The sequence below is a fragment of the Leucoraja erinacea genome, chromosome 20 (assembly GCF_028641065.1).
Source record: "Leucoraja erinacea ecotype New England chromosome 20, Leri_hhj_1, whole genome shotgun sequence".
NCBI lineage: Eukaryota > Metazoa > Chordata > Chondrichthyes > Rajiformes > Rajidae > Leucoraja > Leucoraja erinaceus.
Window position 1 is genome coordinate 8,493,018 of NC_073396.1, and position 22,302 is coordinate 8,515,319.

Below are 22,302 nucleotides of genomic sequence, written 5' to 3' on the forward strand. Positions count from 1 at the left end.
ATTTGTGAAAACAATACTGAGGGATTAGAGTAACAGTTTTTGCACGGGGAGCAAAATTGGCTAAGACTTAGAAAGCAGAAAATACTGGTTATACAACACAAAGTGCTGGAGTAAACCAGCATCTGCAGTTCCTTGTGTCTAGAGAGGACAGTTTAACAGTTGTTGGAGATTAGGACAAGCCCCATATTTTAGTTTCCTCTGGGCCAGTATTAGGGCCGCAACCCTAATCTTGGGGATAGGAAGCATAGTTTGCTGATGATATAACATTTGGAAATATAAGATGGTAACAAGTCTTAGGAGGACAGACACGTTGTTTGTACTCAAAATGAAGAGAATACATGTATTTGGGAAGGAGAAAGAGGGCGGTGCAGTGATGCAGTTGGTAGAACAGCTGCCTCACAGCTCCAGTGCTGTCTCTATGGAGTTTGCATGTTCTCCCTGTGACTATGTGGGTTTCCACCATGTGCTCCAGTTTCTTCCACATCCTAAAGACGTGTGGGCGTGTAGGTTGATTGGCATCTGTAAATTATCCCCACAGTGCAGGGAGAGGAATAACATAGAACTAGTGTGAATGGGCTATCGATAGATAGTCAGCATGAACCTGGTGGGCTGAATGGCCTGGTACCGTGCTGTATCTCGAAACTAAGCTAAACTAAATGAGGAGACAAAATGAGGTGTAAGGAACTGATTGCATATGTTTCCCTTGAACACATTATCATATCATTTAAGGTACTAAATTGTCTGTTCACCTTTCACCATTGTCTCAATAGTCAGAACTGATCATTTATCGTACTCTCGAAGCAAGCATGTTTAGCAAATGTTTTACACTATAAAAAAGATATGGCACATGTCTAATGGCAATGTGAACAATTTCAAATGAGAAACAATTTAGGTAATGTGCCACACTAATCAGTGCGGCACAGTGGTAGAGTTTGTTGCCTTACAGCACCAGAGACCCAGGTTTAATACTGACCACGGGTGCTGTCTATACAGAGTTTGTACGTTCTCCCTGTGACCTTGTGGGTTTTCTCCGGGTGCTCTGTTTTCCTCGCACACTCCAAAGACATACACGTTTGTGAGTCTATAGGGTTTGGTAAAATTGTAAATGGTCCCAAGTGTGTAGGATAGAGCTAGTTTATGGCGTGATCTTTGGTCGGTGCGGACTCAGTGGGCCGAAGGGCCTGTTTCCTCACTGTAGCTCTAAACTCAAACCAAAATAAAATGGAACTCTCTTTTGGAATCACTGAACCACGTCTACAAAACAAAATCACAACACATTTTAGAAACAAAAGCCGTGAGATGCTGCTTGTGTTTTTGTTCTGCTTGATTCTATGCCTCATTGGGTCTCTGCTGGGCATGGATTAGTCAAACAGACACCACTCAACAATAAAACTGAACATCATTTGCAGCCCAATGACACTTCAGGCTTCTCACCCAAGAGCAGAACTGGCAATTAAACTCGCAGTCACGAAATTGTGATAACTAAATCTGTCTGCCCAACACAAACTGAGACCAGGAGTGTCTGTGGACTGCGCTGATAACACGAAATGTCACACTTCATCACAAAGAGGAGGAATTATAATAATCACTCACCAAATGTGATCTCACTGCACTGCCGAACCTTGGCAGAGGCACAAATGTAATCCATCCAATTACCCTGGGGACATATGTTCCTTTTCTTTAACTGCAGCATGAATTGCCCCCTGCATCTATCTCCCCCTATTCATTGCACCCATCTGCTCCTATCCATTGAGGCTAGCTCAAAAACTCTTCACACAGAAGAGAGATATAAAATGCTAGAGTAACTCAACAGGTCGGGCAGCATCTTTGGAGAAAAGGAATAGGTCGATATCCTTATTCACTCAGTCAGAAGAAGGGTCTCGATCTGAAACGTCACCCTGTTCTTTTTCTCCACAGATGCTGCCCGTCTCGCTGAGTTAGCCCAGCATTTTGTGTCTATCTTCGGTGTAAACCAACATCCGCAGTTCCTTCCTACACATATAGAAATAGCCTAGCCTATGACCAATTTGTTGCAGTCCTTTTTGCTGAACGTGTAATTAGTTGGAGCTTGGAGATAAATCAAAACAATCATTGTAAAGTGAAATGTCAGGCTTTCACAGAATCGAAATGCAACAATAGGAAGCTGCCTGATGTAACATCAACCAGCTATTCCTCTTGCCAACTAATTATAGCTGTAAATGTTTGTTGTGATGCTGATTTTTTATCTCTCTCTCTCTCTCCCTATTCTTATCTCTTTCGCTCCCTTTCTCTCTCTCCCTTTCTCTCCCCCCCCCACACACACACACTCACTCTTTCTCATATGTATACACATATGGATAGGTGCACAGTATCTCTTGCCCAGAGTAGGGTAATCGAGAAACGGAGGACATAAGTTTTAAGATGTGAGGGGGATGTTTTAATAGGAACCTGAGGGGTGACTTTTTTTAATACAAAAGGTGGTGGGTGTATGGAACTAACTGCCGGAGGAGGTAGTTGAGGCAGGTACTAACACAAATTTAAGAAACATTTATGGGTAGGATAGGTTTAGAGGGATATGGGCCAGATGGGACTAGTGTAGATGGCACATGTTGGTCAGTCTGCGCAAGTTGGGCTGAAGGGCCTGTTTCCACACTGTATCACTCTATGTGCTGGTGATGTTTTGAGCTTTAATTGCAAACCCCCACCAGCCATGGGTAGTGAAGGGGAAAGTGGGGGTGTGTTAAACATGACCTCCTGTCGTAAGCTTTTGTATGGTGGGAAATAATGTTCTATCACCCCAGCAACAAGTAAGAGAGAGATCAGTTTTAAAGCAGGTGGAATAATAGAGCAGCTGCAGATTTATGTAACTGAGAAATGTGTAGGCATTCAAAGAGGATAGAGCTATAATCCGTCACAGTTACATCCTAATGTAACAAACATGTCGTTAACATTCGCAGTCTGGGTGACTAATCTCCAGTAACAAATTAGATTGGTTAAGGATATTGTAGACGCAGGAGTCTGCAGAAGCCAGAAATGTCAACTCTTATCCCAGCCCTTCCCCTCACCTCTTTCTACCAGCTATCTCCCCTTTACCGCATCAACTGCAGAGTTTTTTTAGTTAAGAGATACAGCACGGAAACAGGCCCTTCGGCCCACCGAGTCTGCGCTGACCAGCGATCCCAGCAACATTAACACTATCCAAATGCGTTCCAGGTCCCCACCACTCTCTCTGTACTAGTGAAGATTTACAAACAGCTTTAACTCTTCACTTGCTGAACAATTGTAAACTTGCAGTTTCCAACAAAGGGGCAGTACATATCGATCACAAGCAGGAGAAGGCAGGGGAATGGGGTTGAGGAGGAAAGATAGATCAGCTAATGGATGGCGGAGTAGACTTATTGGGCTGAATGGCCTAATTCTGTTCCTATAACATGAACATGAACAGAGTAAACGGTGAACATCCACCAATAATAAATAATCATTACATAACAATAATAAACTGTAATTACAATGACAAATAGAAAGCAGCAGAATGACACAAGATCGCAACGCATTGTGAATTAGTGCACAAAACAGTTCTTCTTGTATATGGCGTGCACAGCTTAAAGTTGTTCTATTTAATCTTATTTGATCGTGCACGTCAGGTTGATAGCATTCGTCGAAACTGGGTGGATCACATGATCGTTGCAATCTTCTACCCCCCAAAAATGTTGAAGTACAACAATGGGATAACTGAATGAGGTAGAGTTCCTCCGAAGAGGGTGGAAAATAAACGATTGGTTCAAGAGACTGATAGCAATGAGGAAGAAGCTGTTCTTAAGTCAGAATGTCCAAGGTTTCAGGCTCCTGTATTGCATCCCAGAAGGTACAAGAAAGAGAAGGAAATGCATTTACCCCATCTATTCCTCATAAACTTGTATATGAGATCACCCCTCATCTTTGTGCGCTAGTCCTATGCACCATATGAGGTGCTGTTCCTCCAGTGTGCATGTTCTGTTGGAATTCCACATTTCACAATGGAAAATTATCACCAAACAATAATCACGTGATAGACACAAATTGCTGGAGTAATTCAGCTGGACAGGCAGCATCTCTTTCTACCTTTGATTTAAACCAGCATTGAGATGCTGCCTGGCCCGCTGAGTTACTCCAGCATTTTGTGTCTACCTTCGATTTAAACCAGTCTCTGCAGTTCTTTCCTAATAATAACGTGATTACAGTTTGTGGATCTTTGCTAAGGACAAATTGGCTGCAGTTTTTGCCTAGTGTATAACTTGGACATCACTTTAAAAGCATTCACTGGCTAATGAAGTGCTTTGGGGGTTATGTATTCCTTTATTTATAACATAATAAAAGAGAGAAATCTGGGTCAGAGTTAGGAATGCGCACAGAACTGGCAAATCAGTTGCTGTTGCCAGCTCGAGAGACTTGTATAACATTATTGGCTTTGTTACTGGTCCTATTTAACACCTGACACAACAATTGAAATGGAACACAGGAAAATAATGGTCTGTCTTGTAGAATTAAAATGACAGATTACCTAGGTCCCTGCAGATTCACTAAAAATGGTCTTTACTTCTAAAGCCCTGTCCCACGGTACGAGTTCATTCCAAGAGCTCTCCCGAGTTAAAAAAAAATCACTCGTGGTAAGCACGGAGAATGAACGTGGCGGGTACGTCGGAGCTCGGCGATGTCTCTTAGCGCTAACAGCAGGTACTCGGGAAGACTCGCTAACGGCAGGTAAGCACGGGAAGACTCGTGAAGATTTTTCAACATGATGAAAAATGTCCACGAGAGCCCCGAGTACCGACTAGTGGCCTTTACCGTAAATCTCCAAGTTCGAATCAGAGCAAACTCGGGAGAGCTCTTGGAATGAACGTGTACCGTGGGACAGGGGTTTTAGAGATGCAGTGTGGAAGCAGGCCCTTCGGCCCACCAAGTCCGCACCGATCAACAATCCCTGTACGCTAGTTCGATCCTACTACACACTGGGGACAATTTACAGAGGTCAATTAGCCTACAAACCTGCACGTCTTCGGAATGTAGGGGTAAAACCGGAGCACCCGGAGAAAACCCTCGAGGTCACAGGAAGAAAGTACAAACTCCGTGCAGGCAGCACCCAGAGTCAGGATCGAACCTGGGTCTCTGAAACTCTAAGGCAGCAACTCTATCGCTGTGCCACCGTGCCTGATATCTTGTTTAGATGTAATGGAATGAACAGCGATATTATTGCAGCAGACCATATTTTTTCAATGGGTTACAGTTAATGCACACATACATTGTTTGATAATCGTCTGTCATAACAACATTTATATGGTGCAAACCAAAAATTGCACTGTTGCGCTCATTTTTAAAAAGGAAATGAAAACGAACAACTGCTTGGAACACAATGTGTTGATGATAATTAAGTGCATCTGTTTTTCATTAGATACAGAAATAAAGGGGAGGCAGGATTGTAAAAAAATTCGAGATTAAGTACCAAAGTTCACTGTAAAAAAAAAAGAATACATTGTAAACCTAACAGAACACTGACAAGAATTATTAATGGAGAATTATATGGGGTTCAGAATGTACTTTGAGAAGAGGTGGTCTCCAGAGACCAATTTCCTTGTTGGATGAATAATGTCCCCGCTCATATTTGGAGATGCAGAATGAAGAGAATAAATAAGACAGCACCAAATAATGGTATATTCCTTCATTTACATTAATTTTTGATCTCTGATCTAAATATTGCCAGTCTAACTTGCAAGGAAAGACTAAACTTACAATTAGATGGTGTCAATAGACAATAGACAATTGGTGCAGGAGTAGGCCATTTGGCCCTTCGAGCCAGCACCGCCATTCAATGTGACCATGGCTGATCATCCATAATTAGCACCCTGTTCCTGCCTTCTCCCCATATCCCCTGATTCTGCTATTTTTAAAAGCCCTATCTAGCTCTCTCTTGAAAGCATCCAGAGAACCTGCCTCCACTGCCCTTCCCATTCTCACTACAACAGGAAGTACCTTATGGCCAACTTTTGTAACCTTCGTCATTCGTTCAAACATATCATCTGACGTCCCCATATCAATAACATTATAATGAGAACGCAACCTCTTTAGTTAAGATAGACACAAATGCTGGAGTAACTCAGCAGGTTCGACCCATTGAGTTCCTCCAGTATTTTGTATCTTTCGTTGGTATAAACCAGCATCTGCAGGCCCTTTATCACCTCCATAGTTAAGTTGGTTGAGTTAATAGGCCATAGTTATGTAATAGTTATAGGCAAGATTTATAGTTATAGGGATTTTCAAAGTCAACTGAGCAGGCAGGTGGAACCTCACCTCAGGATCTCATCTCAAGATGACACTTCTGACTGTGAAACACTCCACCAGAATTCACCAGGATGCCTGTATACAATATGCAGTCAATTCTCTGAACCGTGAACGTTCTGGCACATGTTACCGCAAAGAAAGCTGACACATTATTTTGATAATGAAAATGATGTTCAGGTCTGGGACTCCATTAAATCAAACCTCTGCCTGCCAAAACCTACTGCAAACATTGTGATTGTTTCCAATTGCAAATCTTCCAAACAAGCGGAAAGGCATGATCCTGTTTTGTAGTTGGGGCCAGTGCCTGCATCACATTGATTGCCTGAACAATTCACGAAAGCTATGACTAATCTTAGCTCCAATCTGGGATTGCAGGCACACAAGCAAAACTTTCATCGTAATTGACCTATTAGAGTCATAGAGTGATACACTGTGGAAACAGGCCCTTCGGCCCAACTTGCCCACACTGGTCAACATGTCCCAGCTACACTAGTCCCACCTGCCTGTGCTTGGTCCATATCCCTCCAGACCTCTCCTACCCATGTACTTGTCTAACTGTTTCTTAAACGTTGGGATAATCCCGGCCTCAACTACCTCCACAGGCACCTGGTTCCATACGCCCACCGCCCTTTGTGTGAAAAAATTATCCCTCGGATTCCTATTAAATCCTTCACCTTGAACCTACGTTCTCTGGTCCTCGATTCCCCTACTCTGGGCAAGAGACTCTGTTCATCTACCCGATCTATTCCTTTCATGATTTTATACCTCATCCTTCATCCTTCTCCGCTCCAAGGAATAGAGACCCAGCCTACTCAACCTCTCCCAATAGCTCACACCCTCTAGTCCTGGCAACATCCTCGTAAATCTTCACTGAAGCCTTTCAAGCTTGACAATATCTTGCATATATTACACCTGCAGTTGCCGCCATGTTTTGGCGCCATTACCAATGAAAAAAGACCAAACCTCCAGCCGGCCTGCACACTAAGAGTTCTGGAGTAGTTCCCGCGAACCAACGTTCCTCACCTCTCCTCACCCGGCCATCTTTGTGTCCCGGGTGCTGCCTCCTGCCACTGATCTTGAAGGTGCTGGAGGCTTTAGCTCGGTTCACCTTCCATGAATCATCCGGCCCTCGCTCCTCATGTACAATGTCTCCATCTTGCTCCTATTGCCATTTCGGATGATTCATGCTGGAAGTGTATTAAGCATCGCACCCGCTCTCTGGCACGACCGACCCTGTAAACCATGGCGCTTTCCCCAACAATTGCAAAACCTGTCCCATTACCTTTCCCCTCACCACCAGTCAAGGACCTAAACATCCCTTCCAGGTGAGGCAGAGGTTCACCTGCACCTTTAGTTTAGTTTAAAGATACAGCGTGGAAACAGGCCCTTCGGCCCACCGAGTCCAGGCCGACCAGCGATCCCCCCCGCACACTAACACTTTCCGACAATTTACAATGATATCAAGCCAATTAATCTACAAACCTGTACATCTTTGGAGTGTGGGAGGAAATCAATGACCTCGGAGAAAACCCACGATGGTCACAGGCAGAATGTACAAATTCCATGTAGACAGGCACCCGTAGTCAGGATCGAACCCAGCTCTCTGGCACGGTCGGCCAGGCAGCAACTCTCTACTGCTGCGCCACCGTGCCACCCGGTTTTGGTCCTGGTGCATACGACAATTGATCCTTTAAATTGTATCAATCTAAACTCATGCAACAAGTTAAAATGCTGCAACATTTTGACAAAGTACAAAAAGATTTTGAAAGGCCAATTTCTAACTTGTGGCAGTGGGCGGCCAGCAGTTAAAGAGACATGCCACACAATTTTTAATTTATTTTTTAGTTTATTTGTCAACACAAAGTTAAACATATCAAAAAAACACTGATGGTATCAGTTACACAAACTCAATTGAGCCTGAATATTTACACATCACGTTCATGTAATTGGCTTACAGTTCTGGCATCAACGACAAATCAAATTAAGACTCGGCGCACACAGGCATTTCTGACCCGTCAAAAATCAATTGATAAACACACCCAAATATAAAAGTGCATTGCATTAATGAGGTAAAGGACGACTAGGGCACTGAAGATACTTGCAAGACTCAGTTCCCTCCAATCACAGATTTATAATGACTGTAACCCACTACCAAGTATTTAACAACATGTACATTGATAGCGAGAAACAACACAGAGACACTGAGAAACTGGGCCTCAAAAGCACAGAAGGAAAACTTGCATTCACTGGACTCTAAAGATGTGCATTTCAATTGAAATCCGGTTCAGGAAGCCTGCAGATAATATTATTTATACTGCACTCAAGCAAATTGATTGAGCTTTTGAACATGCAGCTAAAAGAAATAGTTCAGCTCACATAAATAAAGAGATGACATTTCTTTTTATTAGCAAGAAAATGATTTGAGAGAAACAGTATTCAGTACATTTTTTTAACACACAAAATGAAGAGACAGAAATATGTCCAATATTAAGATATTTACAATTCTCTAAATTATTACTGCAACTCTATAACCAGATGCATTTTTACTGTCCTGCTCATTACTTTCATATTTGATAATTGTTTAATCTCTTGCCAGGAATATCGATTCCATTAAGGTTTGCTAACACGTATTTGCTTTGGATAGGAAAAGTTGTGGCTTCTTTTCCCATCACCGTTATTATCATTTATTGTTTGTTTGTTTTTTGTGTGTGTACGTGTGTGTATATGTACATGTGTGTGAGTATTTGTGAGTGTGTGTGTATACACACACACACACACACATTCATTGACTTTTTTTTCCTCTCGTTTATTATATTGTTTACAGTGTGCTGTGTTTACATATTCTGTCGTGCTGCTGCAAGTAAGAATTTTATTGTTCTACCTGGGACACATGGCAATAAAACACTCTGGACTCTTGCCCCACATTTTCCCCATGCCTCGAGATGTGCCAGATGATAAGTGTTATACAACATCCGCAGCTTGTCAAGTAACCTAACTATCTTCTGACTTGCACTGGGAGTAATATTAAACTATACTGCGCCGACTAACTATCACACCACTGTGACCTCCGGAGAGGGTCAATAGCAACACTTGGGTTGCTTCCTGCAACATTGCAGGCATGTTCGGGAAAATCTCACCCCGCAACATCTCAGAATTTGTACAACGCTGCCAAGTGAGCTGCGTCTCATTTACTGCATGGTTTGCACTCATCAAATGCGCCTTGTGGCCCATTACAGAACAAGCATTGTTCTATGCGTAGGAAAAAACTGCAGATACTGGTTTAAATCGAAGGTAGACACAAAATGCTGGAGTAACTCAGCGGGACAGGCAGCATCTGTGGAGGGAAAGAATGCGTGATGTTTCGGGTCGAGACCCTTCTTCAGAAGCATTGTTCTATGTTTTATTTAGTAGACTACAATGCAAAATAAGCTCTTGCATTTGCACGAGTGCGATGCGGTAAGAATGATCGTATTGGTTTCCCTTTGAAAATGACCAAATGAAACAATTTACTTTTCCCCTAAATTAAACTGCACTGGTATCAAATATCCAGACTGTTTTCCGCACAGCATATAAAGTGGATTGAAGAGCAGGCTGTTGTTTTATAACCCCCCACAAGGCAAAACTGTGGGTGATTACTGGTATGAGTCACCTTTCAGTTTTATTGCAAGCGAAATGTCACGGAAACAGCTTGAAGGACTGGGCGTTTGCAGTTTATTTCAGCTGCTACGTCTAACTCCCTCTCGTCGTCAGCAGTAATTCTTCTCGGCAAAAAAAAACAATTAAAGAACACATTTGAGAAGAGAAAAACAACGATTAGGGAGCTTTGAGATTATTCTGTCCCTTAAGACATTGACAACATAAACCTAATCCTGAACTGACTGTACAAGTGAAACAACAGGGTAAAAAAAATAAAGAGTTATTTGTTGTTTGAAGATTAATTGGAAATCATTTGTGATTCAAAGCAACGTATATAATGGTATCACAGTATGATCTGCAATCTGTAAATAGAACTTCTAGTCACGTAGAGAGGTTTCTTGACATTGTGTTCCTGCTGGTACAAGTTGTCTGATATTGTCATATATTGTCTGAGATTCTCTTTGCTATGAAGTAATCAACTTAAATGCAGATGAGCCTTGTGTTACTGGGATGGGCTGCAGTCTTGTTATGATTTTCAGCGTAACACAATTCTGCAATTGTGGAACACTAACCTGTGCATGCATCAAAAAAAGTGTGTCGAAAAAAAAGTGTTTATTTTTTCCCACATAAATTCAGCAGGAACGATTCTTATTCTGTGTCTCAAATTTTCAGGGAGTGATTTGTGAAATTCTCCAAGGGTGAGTTTCCATTACCCGAACAGCCTTAACATGCATCAAACAAAACCAGTTCAATCTGCAATGGAACGGTGGCTCCCGCATATGCCGGCTGCATCCATCCTAGTGACCTGGCAGCTAAATAAATGCAGAAAGTGTTTGCTTTGCCTGAGCAACTGCAAAGAGTCGAATATAGCTCCTCCGGATTCCATCGCTGCAGTCAGGCACACATCGTCTGAAGGCAACTGGAAGACAAAATCAAAGCGTTTAGAAAGAGAAGCCTTTTCCGAACTGGATCATTTTGGCACCAGCTTGTGCAGGATTGGTCCGCCATGATCATATTGAATGGCGGTGCAGGCTCGAAGGGCTGAATGGCCTACTCCTGCACCTATGTTTCTATGTTTCTATATCCCTAGTATGTATAGGATAGTGCTTATTGTATGGGGGTGATTGCTGGTTGACACGGACTCGGTTAGCCAAAGGGCCTGTTTCCTTGCAGTATCTCTGAAGTCTAAAAGTAAAAGTCTACTGACAATTGAACAATGGAACTCCCTCTTGCAGCAGTTAAGGCCTGTAAATACACACAATCCAGGCATTCCCTGTATATCCATATGCCTATCCAAAAGCCTCTTAAAAGCCACTATTGTATCCACCCCAACCACCACCCCCGGCAACACATTGCAGACACTATCCACCCTCTGGGTAATAAATCTTGCCCCGCACATCTCCTTTAAACTTTGCCCCTCCCACCTTAAAACTATGTCCTCTCTCATGTTTGGTTTTTCAATCCTGGGGAAAATGTTGTTAATCTATCCATTCTATCTATGCCTCTCATAATCTTAAAACGTTATATATCAGAGCTCCCCACAACCTCCACCATTCCAGAGGAAACAACCGGGTCTAACCAACCGCTCCCTGTAGCTAATGCTCCTTAATCCAGGCAGAATTCTGGTAATCCTTTGCGCCCTTTCCAAAGCCTTCACATCCTTTCCCTAACACGGGGACTAGAATTGTATGCAACACTTCAAATGCAGCCTAACTTAAGTCATATAAGGCTGTATCATGGCTTCCGGATGCTGCACTCAATACCTGACCGAAGTAATCAGGCATCCCATATGCCTTATCTACTAATATTTCTACTTTACTTTAGATTTTAGAGATACAGTTGGCCCTCTGGCCTACACCGACCAGCAATTGCCCCGCACACTATAACTATCTTACATAATAGGGGACAATTTACAGTTTTACTGAAGCTGATTAGCCAACAAACATGTACATCTTTGGAGCATGGGAGGAAATCAGAGCAACCGGGAGAAAAACCCACGCGGTCACAGGGAGAGCGTGCAAACTCCGTACCGACAGCACCCCGAGTCAGGATCGAACCTGGGTCTCTGGCATTGTAAGGCAACAACTCTACCGCTGCACCACCGTGCCACCCTTGTGTTGCCACTTACAGGGAGTCATGAACCCAGGCGCTAAGATCCATCTGGTACATCAACTCTGTGAATGGTTAACATTAGAAACTGTTTTCCATCAAAGTGAATTCTCCTTTTGGAATAACATAAACCTACCACAATGTGATGGCGTAATGCTTTAGAGGGCCGCTCCTTACTGTAGCCAGCGCTGCCGACTCGAAAGAGGTGGGTGGCGTCTATGCTTACAATGCTGGCATCTCTCTCCCCGCTCTTCATCTGGAACCTCATGCCCTTCAGCACGTGCAGCACAATGCCAGAAGATGCGAGCAGGTACTGCAGAGTATCTTCAGACGCCTAGCGGGTTCAAAGGAAATTGTTAGTGGCGTCGGGGGAGAGATCGAAGCACATGTTCAAAAAGGCAGCACCTGGGACTGATCAGAGGGGGAGAAATCATGAGGGATCTGCCTCTAAAAACACGCCCGACCTCAGCGAGTGATGTTATATCAATGTTATGCCAAAAACAAGCTGGATATTTTCTCAGTGGGAGAGAGGATTTTTCACATTTAGGCCGGTGAAATGCTGGAGTATAAAACACCTCCCTTTCCACTGGATCCAATAATTCCACTTGGGAAAGACTGGGGGTAAACTTTCAATGCAACTCACTGCCCTCATTACATTGATGGTGAAGATGCTTTATTGTCATGCACTCTAGGTGCAGTGAGACTCTTTGTTTTTGCATACAAAGTCCACATAACTGCCACAATGGCACTGACAAAGTTACAAAAGGTAGTCATCCCTTCTTCACACTTCTTCATCCTGTCCCCCCCCCCCCCCCCCCCCACAAGCCGGGTCGCACCGCAGATCACCACAACAACAACTCAGCAGGTCAGGCAGCACCTCTGGAAAGAAGGAATTGGTGATGCTAGGGAAGAAGCGTTCTGAGCCGAAACGCCACCTATTCCTTTCCTTCACAGATGCTGCCTGACCCACTGAGTTACTCCAGCTTTTTGTGTCTATCTTCGGCAGGAAGAAGGGATCCGACCCAAAACGTCACCTATTCCTTTTCTCCAGAGGTCATGTCTGACCAGCTGAGTTACTCCAGCACTTTATTGTTTTCTGAGTCATTTGTAACTGTCAATGTATGTCGTGTTGTTACTTGTGGGTGGAGCACCAAGGCAAATTCCTTGTATGTGAATATTTGGCCAATAAACTTACTTACTTACTCACTTCGTGTCTATCTTGGGGTAGGCCATTTAGGACTGAGATGAGGAAAAACTTTTTCACCCAGGGAGTTGTGAACCTGTGGAATTCTGTGCCACAGAAGGCAGTGGAGGCCAATTCACTGGATGTTTTCAAGAGAGAGTTAGATTTAACTTCAGATAGCCCTTGCTTTCTCTCTCCATCCACTTCCCCTTCCCCTTCCCATTAGTCTTACTGTCTCCTCCTACATTCATCCTTTGTCCCACCCTGTCCCCTGACATCAGTCTGAAAAAGGGGTCTCGACCCGAAACGTCGCCCATTCCTTTTCTCCAGAGATGCTGCCTCACCCGCTGAGTTACTCCAGCATTTTGTGTCTACGTTAGATATAGCTCGTAGGGCTAACAGAATCAAGGGATATGGGGGGAAAGCAGGAACGGGATTTTGAATTGTCAGGCATGATCATATTGAATGGATGTGCTTGCCCGAATGGCCAAATGGCCTACTCCTGCACCTAGTTTCTATGTTTCTGTGTTTCCATGTAAACATGTAATGTTCTGTTCTATATGGTGCGATTAGTATGGAGTTACCTTGTAGGTGTGAAGACATCGTGAGCAAGTCAGGAGAATGGCGCTCTTGCTTGCTTCACTCCGAAAAGGCCAGTGAGTTACCAGTTTCACAGCTGCTGGCACATTGAGGGTAACATTGCGGGTGAACATCAGATTACTGAGAGGGGTACAGATAGAACAGGCGTCATATATTCAGGATTGAAACAAAAGCACATGTTAAAGTTTAGTTTAGTTTAGAGACACAGCGCAGAAGCAGGCCCTTCGAGCCACCGGGTCCGTGCCACCACTCACACGATCCTACACGCTAGGGGCAATTCACAATTTTACTCAGCCAATTAACCTACAAACCTGCACGCCTTTGGAGTGTGGGAGGAAACCGAAGACCCGGTTGTGATTGATGGCAGATGGTTGTGAAAGATTGCAGCAGGATGTGGATCGATTGGCCAGGTGAGCTGAGGAATGGTTGATGAAATTTAACGGAGACAAGTGTGAGGTGTTGCATTTTCAAGACGTGTAACAAGGGCCGGAGCTACACAGTGAATGGTTGGGGAGAGTTGTAGAGCAGAGGGATGTAGGAGTGCAGGTGCTTGGTTCCTTAAAGGTCGAGTCATAGGTGTAATATGGTGGTCAAAAAGGCTTTCTGCACATTAGCCTTCATCAGTATTGAGTATAGAAGTTGGGAGGCCATGTTGCAGTTGTATAAAACGTTAGTGAGACCGCATTTAGAATACTGCGTTCAGTTCTGGGCACCATGTTATAGGAGAGATATTGTCAAGCTTGAATAGGTTCAAATAAATTTTACGAGGATGTTGCCAGGACTAGAGGGTGCGAGCTATAGGGAGCGGTTGAATAGGCTGGGTCTCTATTCCTTGGAGTGTAGGAGGATGAGGGGTGATCTTATAGAGGTGTATAAAATCATGAGAGGAATAGATCAGGTATTTGCGCAGTCTCTTGCCCAGAGTAGGGGAATCGAGGACCAGAGGACAGAGATTCAAAATTAAGGGAAAAGATTTAATAGGAGACTTTTTCACACACAGGGTGATGGGTGCATGGAACAAGCTGCGAGAGGAGGTAGTTGAGGCTGGGACTATCCCATTGTTTAAGAACCAGTTAGACAGGTACATGGATAGGACAGGTTTGGAGGGATATGGGCCAAGCACAGACAGGTAGGATTAGTGCAGCTGGGACATGTTGGCTGGTGTGGGCAAGTTGGGCCGAAGGGCCTGTTTCCACACTGTATCACTCTATGACCACGGAGAAAACCCACACTAACTCCGTACAGACAGCACCCGTAGTTAGGATCAAACCCGGGTCTCTGGTGCTGTAAGGCTGCAACTCCACCACTGTGCCACCGTGCCAACCTAAATCTCTTCTTGTTATCGATTAGCCTAATGCAATCTATCACAACAGCAAAGGGGTACAAAAGTGATGATCTTTGGGTTGGAAGCCTCCAGGTTTTATGCCTCACAGGGAACAAATGGTGATGAATCTGAGGAGTTCTTTACCGCAGAAGGCTGTGGAGGCCAGGTCAGTGGATATTTTTTAAGGCAGAGATAGATAGATTCTTGATTAGTATGGGTGTCAGAGGCTATGGGGAGAAGGCAGGAGAATGGGGTTAGGAGGGAGAGATAGATCAGCCATGATTGAATGGTGGAGTAGACTTGGTGGGCCGAATGGCCTAATTCTACTATTCCTTTTGACCTTATGACAAATGGCAAACTACGAGGGGAAGGCCATCTGCAATGTTAGAGTCATAGAGTCATACAGCACGGTAACAGGCCCTTCGGCCCAACCTGATCATGCCGACCAAGATACGTTCCCTGCATTTGGCCCATATTCCTCCAAACCCTTCCCACCCATATACCTGTCCAAATGTCTTTTAAAAGTTGTTACAGTACCTGCCTCAACTACCTCCTTGGCAGCTCATTCCATATACCCACCACTCTCTATGTGAAAAAGTTGCCCGTCAGATTCCTATGTAATGTTTCTCCACTTAACTTAAACCTATGTCCCCTTGTTCCTGATTCCCCTACTCTGGGTATGTGCATTCACCCTATCAATTCCCCCCATGATCTTATACACCTCTCTAAGATCACCCCCTCAGTCCCCTGCACTCCAATGAATGAAGCCCTGGCCTGCCCAACCTCTTCCTGTATCTAAGCCCCTTGAGTCCCCATAAAACAAATATTATGCTGTGCCAATGACTGCCTTGAAATTCTTCTGCAAAAAAAAAAAATAATAAATACTGCACTGCAGTTGAAAATTTGCATATTCAGTCCTAGCTCCAGGGAAGATACCAACAGACATTATGCTCTGTATTTTACTCTTACTAAATACAGAATCAATAATGTCATCATCCATCAGTTTGGTTGGTTGAGTGCAGTGACAGTCACCTTTCCCTTAATTGATATTTTGACCCTGTGTAAAAGCTGCCAGTACCAGCAAAGGGAATTGTTCAATGGCTTACATATCCAATTATATGGTGGGTGTTAATACATTTTCCACGTCAAAGCACAAAACTATAATCTTACTATTCCATTATTTAAGCACATATTCAATCATTGCTATTTCCTGATGGTGAACAGTTTCAAAGGTTTTGCCGTGTAGCTTTTTACATTCCTTCAAATGTTCAATATCAATATCAGGGTGGCGGCGCAGCAGTAGAGTTGCTGCCTTACAGCGCCAGAGACCTGGGTTCGATCCTGACTATGGGTCCTGTCTATACGGAGTTTGTACGTTCTCCCCGTGACCACGTGGGTTTTCTCCAGGTGCTCCGGTATCCTCCCGCATCCCAAAGACACACAGGTTTGTAGGTTAATTGGCTTGTTAAAAATTATAAATTGTCCCTAGAGTGTTGGATAGTGCGGATGTGCGGGGATCGCAGGTTGGTGTGGACTCGGTAGGCCGAAGGGCCTGTTTCCGCACTGTATCTCTAAACTAAACTAAAATATATTCACCATTATTATACAATTACCAACTTGTTACAAGGACATTCTAAAGGATTACGTTTTCTCAGATTTTACACTAGTTTGAAGGGTGGAGTTGCATTTTAATTTATAAGGGGATGAAGAGGAAGATGGCTCCAGACAGGTTTTCAGGCCTATCAGTAAGGCTATGTTGACAATCATACCCCAGCTCCTTCTCCAAGTACCATGGAGGAGAGGTTGTGTTATCACTCTTCACAGTTAGGATGTGCTGCTCATGGATTCCATCATCACCAAAGCCAATGAAACCAATTTTGACATCTAATACTCCTGAGAAAGAAAGAAAAATCACATGTAGTTCAGATTAGTTTAGAGATGCAGCGTGTAAACAAGCCTCTTGACCCACTGAATCCGCACAGACTAGCAATGCCCAATCACTAGTTCTATCCTACACACCAGGGACAATTTTACCAAAGCCAATTAACCTACAAACCTGGAACGTGAGGGGAAACCCGATCAGGGAATCAGTGAAAACCCCCGCAGTTACAGGGAAACCGTGCAAACTCCGTACAGACAGCACCCGTGGTCAGGATTGAGCCTGGGTCTCTGGCGCTGTAAGGCAGCAACTCTACTGCTGTGCTGCCCCACGGTCAGAAGGGAAATATTTTCTCTAGGTTGACAAACATAATCAAACAATGATATTCCTTCCGACATCAGAACAAACTGGAACTGTCATTGATGTGATGCTGTAATAATGTCTCAGGGTGACGTTTCGAGATGCTGCCTGTCCCGCTGAGTTACTCCAACATTTTGTGTCTATCTTTGGTTTAATCCAGCATCTGCCGTTCTTTCAAACACTCAATGTCCCTGGTCCTTCTAATCTCTCACTTTAAAGTAATGCATGTATGTAGGTTTAGGATAACAAGAGCCAAAACTGCTGACTCTGAAATTCTGCCATCCACAGCAGAATTGCTTTTGGCTTAAACCTAATGGCTACATGCATGACTCTGGGGCTTAACTTACAGACACCTACTGTTTCTGTCTGGAACATCCATTGTGACTAGGGAGCTTAAAAATATTTTCTCAGATGCAAATCAGAAAAAAGAGCTGCAAACTGCCTTTCAAGAGTGCTGGACAGGAAAATGATTGTCTTCCCACCCTGTTGCCTTTGTTATTAACTTAATGTGGGTAAATGAAAATCAAGTAAGCTGCAGATGCTGGAAATCTGAAATAAAAGAATCCTTGAGATTCAGCAGGTCTGTCAAAGGGACACTCACTCTATTTCTTTCCACAGATGCTGTCGGAACGGCTGAGTGCCTTGAGTGTGTTTTATTTGTAATTTAGTGTACTGTAGATACAGTAGATGGAAATATATCCATACAGTATGGAAACAGGGCCTTTGGCCCAGCTTGCTCTCACCGGCCAACATGTCCCAGATACACTAGTCCCACCTGCCTGCGTTTGGTCCATATCGCTCCAAACTTGTCCTATCTGTGTACCTGTCTAACTGTTTCTTAAATGCTGGGATAGTCCCAACTAACTTCCCTGGCAGCTCATTCCATACACCCACTACCCTTTGTGTGAAAAAGTTACCCCTCATCTTTTCCCCTTCACCTTGAATCTCTGTCCTCTGGTCCTCGATTCCCCTACTCTGGGCAAGAGACTCTGTGCATCTACCCGATTTATTCCTCTCATGATTTTATACACCTCAATAAGATCACCCCTCATCCTCCTGCACTCCAAGGAATAGAGTCCCAGCCTACTCAACCTCTCCCTATAGCTCAGGCCCTCGAGTCCTGGCAACATCCTCATGAATCTTCTCTGAACCCTTTCAAGCTTGACAATATCTTTCCTATAACATGGTGCCCAGAACGGAGCACAATACTCTAAATGTGGTCTAATTTGAAATGAAAGTAAGTTATGGAACAATCCTACAATACTACAGATGTTGGATGATGTTACATATGTTGGAGGCCCAATATTTATCTGAAGACTCAGATAGACACAAAATGCAGGAGTAACTCAATGGGTCTTCTGGAGAAAAGGAATAGGTGACGTTTTGGGTTTAGGCCCTTCTTTAGGCCCTTCTATATTCCATAGGCCTAATGCCCCTGTCCCACTTAGGAAACCTGAACGGAAACCTCTGGAGACATTGCGCCCCACCCAAGGTTTCCGTGCGGTTCCCGGAGGTTTTTGTCAATCTCCCTACCTGCTTCTACTACCTGCAACCTCCGGCAACCACCTGCAAAGGACACAAACCTAAGTGGGACAGGGGCATTATACTCTGTACATTAAGACGAGGTTATGAAGTGATTCCAAAGGACACATATCTGCGCAACCAATTGCCATTGGGAACCCTCCTCCCATTCACTCTTCCAGGCCATTTGACATTCTGTGCCTATCTCCCTGACTGGTTCCTGCTTTAGTTTAGTTTCGAGATACACCATAGAAACAGGCCCTTTGGCCCATCGATTCCACATTAGTTCTATGTAATCCCACTTTCGCATCCGTTCTCTACGCCATGGGGACAATTTACCGAGCGCCCATTAACCTACTAACCCACACGTCTTTGGGATGTGGGAGGAAACCGGAGCACCCGGAGGAATCCCACGCGGTCACAGGGGGAGGGGTGGGGGGGATGACCAATAGACAATAGGTGCAGGAGTAGGCCATTCGGCCCTTCGAGCCAGCACCGCCATTCAATATGATCATGGCTGATCATCCCCAATCAGTACCCCATTCCTGCCTTCTCCCCATATCCCCTGACTCCGCTATTTTTAAGAGCCCTATCTAGCTCTCTCTTGAAAGCATCTAGAGAACCTGCCCCCACCGCCCTCTGAGGCAGAGAATTCCACAGACTCACCACTCTCTGCGAGAAAAAGTGTTTCCTCGTCTCCGTTCTAAATGGCTTCTTAAACTGTGGCCCCTGGTTCTGGACTCCCCCAACATCGGGAACATGTTTCCTGCCTCTAGCGTGTCCAAGCCCTTAACAATCTTACTAAACTCTACACAGACAGCAGCCGTGGATCAGGATCGAACCCGGGCCTCTGGCGCCGTGAAGCAGCAACTCCGCCAGCTGCGCCACCCTTGCCCGCCCACTGTTCTCTCAACCCACAACGAAAGGGGGGGGAGGGGGGGGGGAAATACCCACCTTGTTTCCTGAAGGTTTCAACCAGCGAATTAATGAGTGAAGGAAGTTTTGCAATGATGGGCTTATTGCAATCTCGTTCTTCAATGATAAAGAGGACATCAGCCAGCTTCCTCGCTAGCCATCGTCCACTGTTGACCACGTCGTCGTTCAGCACGCTGTCGCCACCTTTGCCACTCGCTGCAACGGGGAAGAGAACGTTAGAAGGCAGAACGCCAGCAGAAATTCCAACATTGAGTAGAATCTCCCTGCTACACATACATATAGTTGTGTAAGAAAGAACTGCAGATGCTGGTTTAAATCAAAGGTGGACACAAAATGCTGGAGTATCTCAGCGGGTGAGGCAGCATCTCTGGAGAGAAGGAATGGGCGACGTTTCTGGTCGAGACCCAAGGGTCTCGACCCGAAACGTAACCCATTTCTTCTCTCCAGAGATGCCGCCTCACCCGCTGAGTTACTCCAACATTTTGTGTCTACCTATATTATAAGGTTCTGTGGATATGGGGGATATGGCGGCAGCTTCAACCACCTCGGGCCGCGGTGTTTGAGCCGCGGGACTGTTGTTAACAACGCCCGGGGGGGTATCGCCCCAGCGCAGAAGGACAAGAGGAGGGAAGAGACTGCAGACCTAAGACTTTTGCCTCCATCACAGTGAGGAGATGCTGGGTGGACTCACTGTGGTGGATGTTAATATGTGTTTATTGTTGTTTTATTGTATTGTATTATATGTATGACTGCTGCAATTTCGTTCAGACTTCGGTCTGAATGACAATAAAAGGCTATCTATCTATCTATCTATCTGAAGCAACACTGGTCATTTTAGGGTCAGTCATTATCAAGAACAACACATGGACAATGATGCTTGAAGTGGATGGCTCGCTACTAGAGTGAGTCATCTACTTTTCATAACTTCACAAGTTATAGAAGCAGAATTAGGCCATTCGGACCATTGAATTTACTCTGCCATTCAATCATGGCTGATCTCTTTCCCTCTCAACCTCAATCACCTGCCATCTCCCCATTACCCCTGACACCCGTACTAATCAAGAATCTGTTAATGTCTGCTTTAAAAATATCCATCGATTCCCTCCACAGCCATCTGTGGCAATTAATTCCACAGATTCATCTCTGTTTTCTGTGCATCCTGAGTGACAAATCGCCTTCACCACTGTAATACAGAGTAAACTCATCCCTAGACTCCCACACATTGGTCCCGGGGCCTCCATCTTCCACTGGCTTGTGGACCTCCTGGCCGTCAGACCTCAGTCGGTTAGAATTGTTCAGAACGTCTCCTCAGACCTGAACCTAGACACTGGCGCTCCTCAGGGCTTTGTGCTCAGCTCCCTGCTCCAGTCCCTGGTCAAGTACAACGGCAACTCCATCTTCAGGTTTGCCGACGAAGCTGGGTCAACAACAATGACGTGTCATGGAGCCATGCAGCACGGAAACAGACCCTGCTGTGAAGGCCCTGTTTCCATGCTATGACTCTTCTACCTCTCTCATGGGAGCTCCCAGACCCAGCTTCGACTTAGCCTGTTCCTTTTGTCAACTCTGCACTGTTAGAATATACCTTGCCCCAGGTCTATTGAGCGATGGCAATAGTCTTGGGCAGACGAAAATGCTGGAGAAACTCAGCGGGTGAGGCAGCATCTATGGAGAGAAGGAATATGCGACGTTTTGGGTCGAGACCCTTCTTCTTGGGTCTTGTGTGCGAGCATGTGTTCCCCTTCCTGATTTACTTTACACATCTCTTCCTTCCATAGCTGACATCCTTTTTAACTTATTTCCATCTCTAGCCACTGTTCACCCATCAGCCAATTAACTCCCCCTCCCCTGTATCCACCTATTAACTGCTAGTCTTTCTCCTGCCTCGTCCCCCCCCCCCCCCCCCCAAGTCTGAAAAAGGGTTCTGATCCGAAATGTCACCATCCCTTCCACAGATGCTGCCCAACCCGCTAAGAGACTCCAGCACTTTCTGTTTGACTCAGCATGGGGTACAAATGGTGAATGACCTGCCATCCAGTGGTCACAATGGGTATTAACAAGTATTGACCATTATTTGACCAAAGACAGCTACTTCTTCCCTCAGCCACCAGTCTGCTTGAATCAAACAATGCTGCCTCTTAATGTTTTGTCTCCCTTCTGGAAAGGCTTTGATGTAGCATCTCCAGGCTACAGACTAGATAGCAGGGCGGCACGGTGAGGCAGCAGTGGAATTACTGTCTTACACAGCCAGAGAACCAGATTTTATTTTAGTTTATACAGGCCCTTCGGCCCACCGAGTCCACACCGACCAGTGATCCCCGCACACTAACACTATCCTACACACACTAGGGACAATTTGCACTTATACCAAGTCAATTAATCTACAAACCTGAACGCTTTTGGAGAGTGGGAGGAAACCGAAGATCTCGGAGAAGACCCATGTGGTCAAGGGGGAGAGCA

At 44.7% G+C, this 22,302-nt stretch overlaps 1 protein-coding gene across 1 annotated transcript in view; it reads right to left on the bottom strand.

Annotated features, from left to right (window-relative positions):
- Window positions 1–7,649: 7,649 nt before the first annotated feature.
- LOC129706733 (uncharacterized) overlaps window positions 7,650–22,302 on the bottom strand; it is a 228,101-nt gene continuing 213,448 nt past the window's right edge. The window contains exons 73-77 of the mRNA XM_055651166.1: window positions 19,861–20,037; window positions 16,916–17,039; window positions 13,807–13,942; window positions 12,176–12,373; window positions 7,650–10,849 (exon numbers count right to left, since the gene is read on the bottom strand). Coding sequence (XP_055507141.1) covers window positions 10,679–10,849; window positions 12,176–12,373; window positions 13,807–13,942; window positions 16,916–17,039; window positions 19,861–20,037 — 806 coding nt within the window. The 3' untranslated portion in view covers window positions 7,650–10,678. The remainder of the gene's footprint in view (window positions 10,850–12,175; window positions 12,374–13,806; window positions 13,943–16,915; window positions 17,040–19,860; window positions 20,038–22,302) is intronic.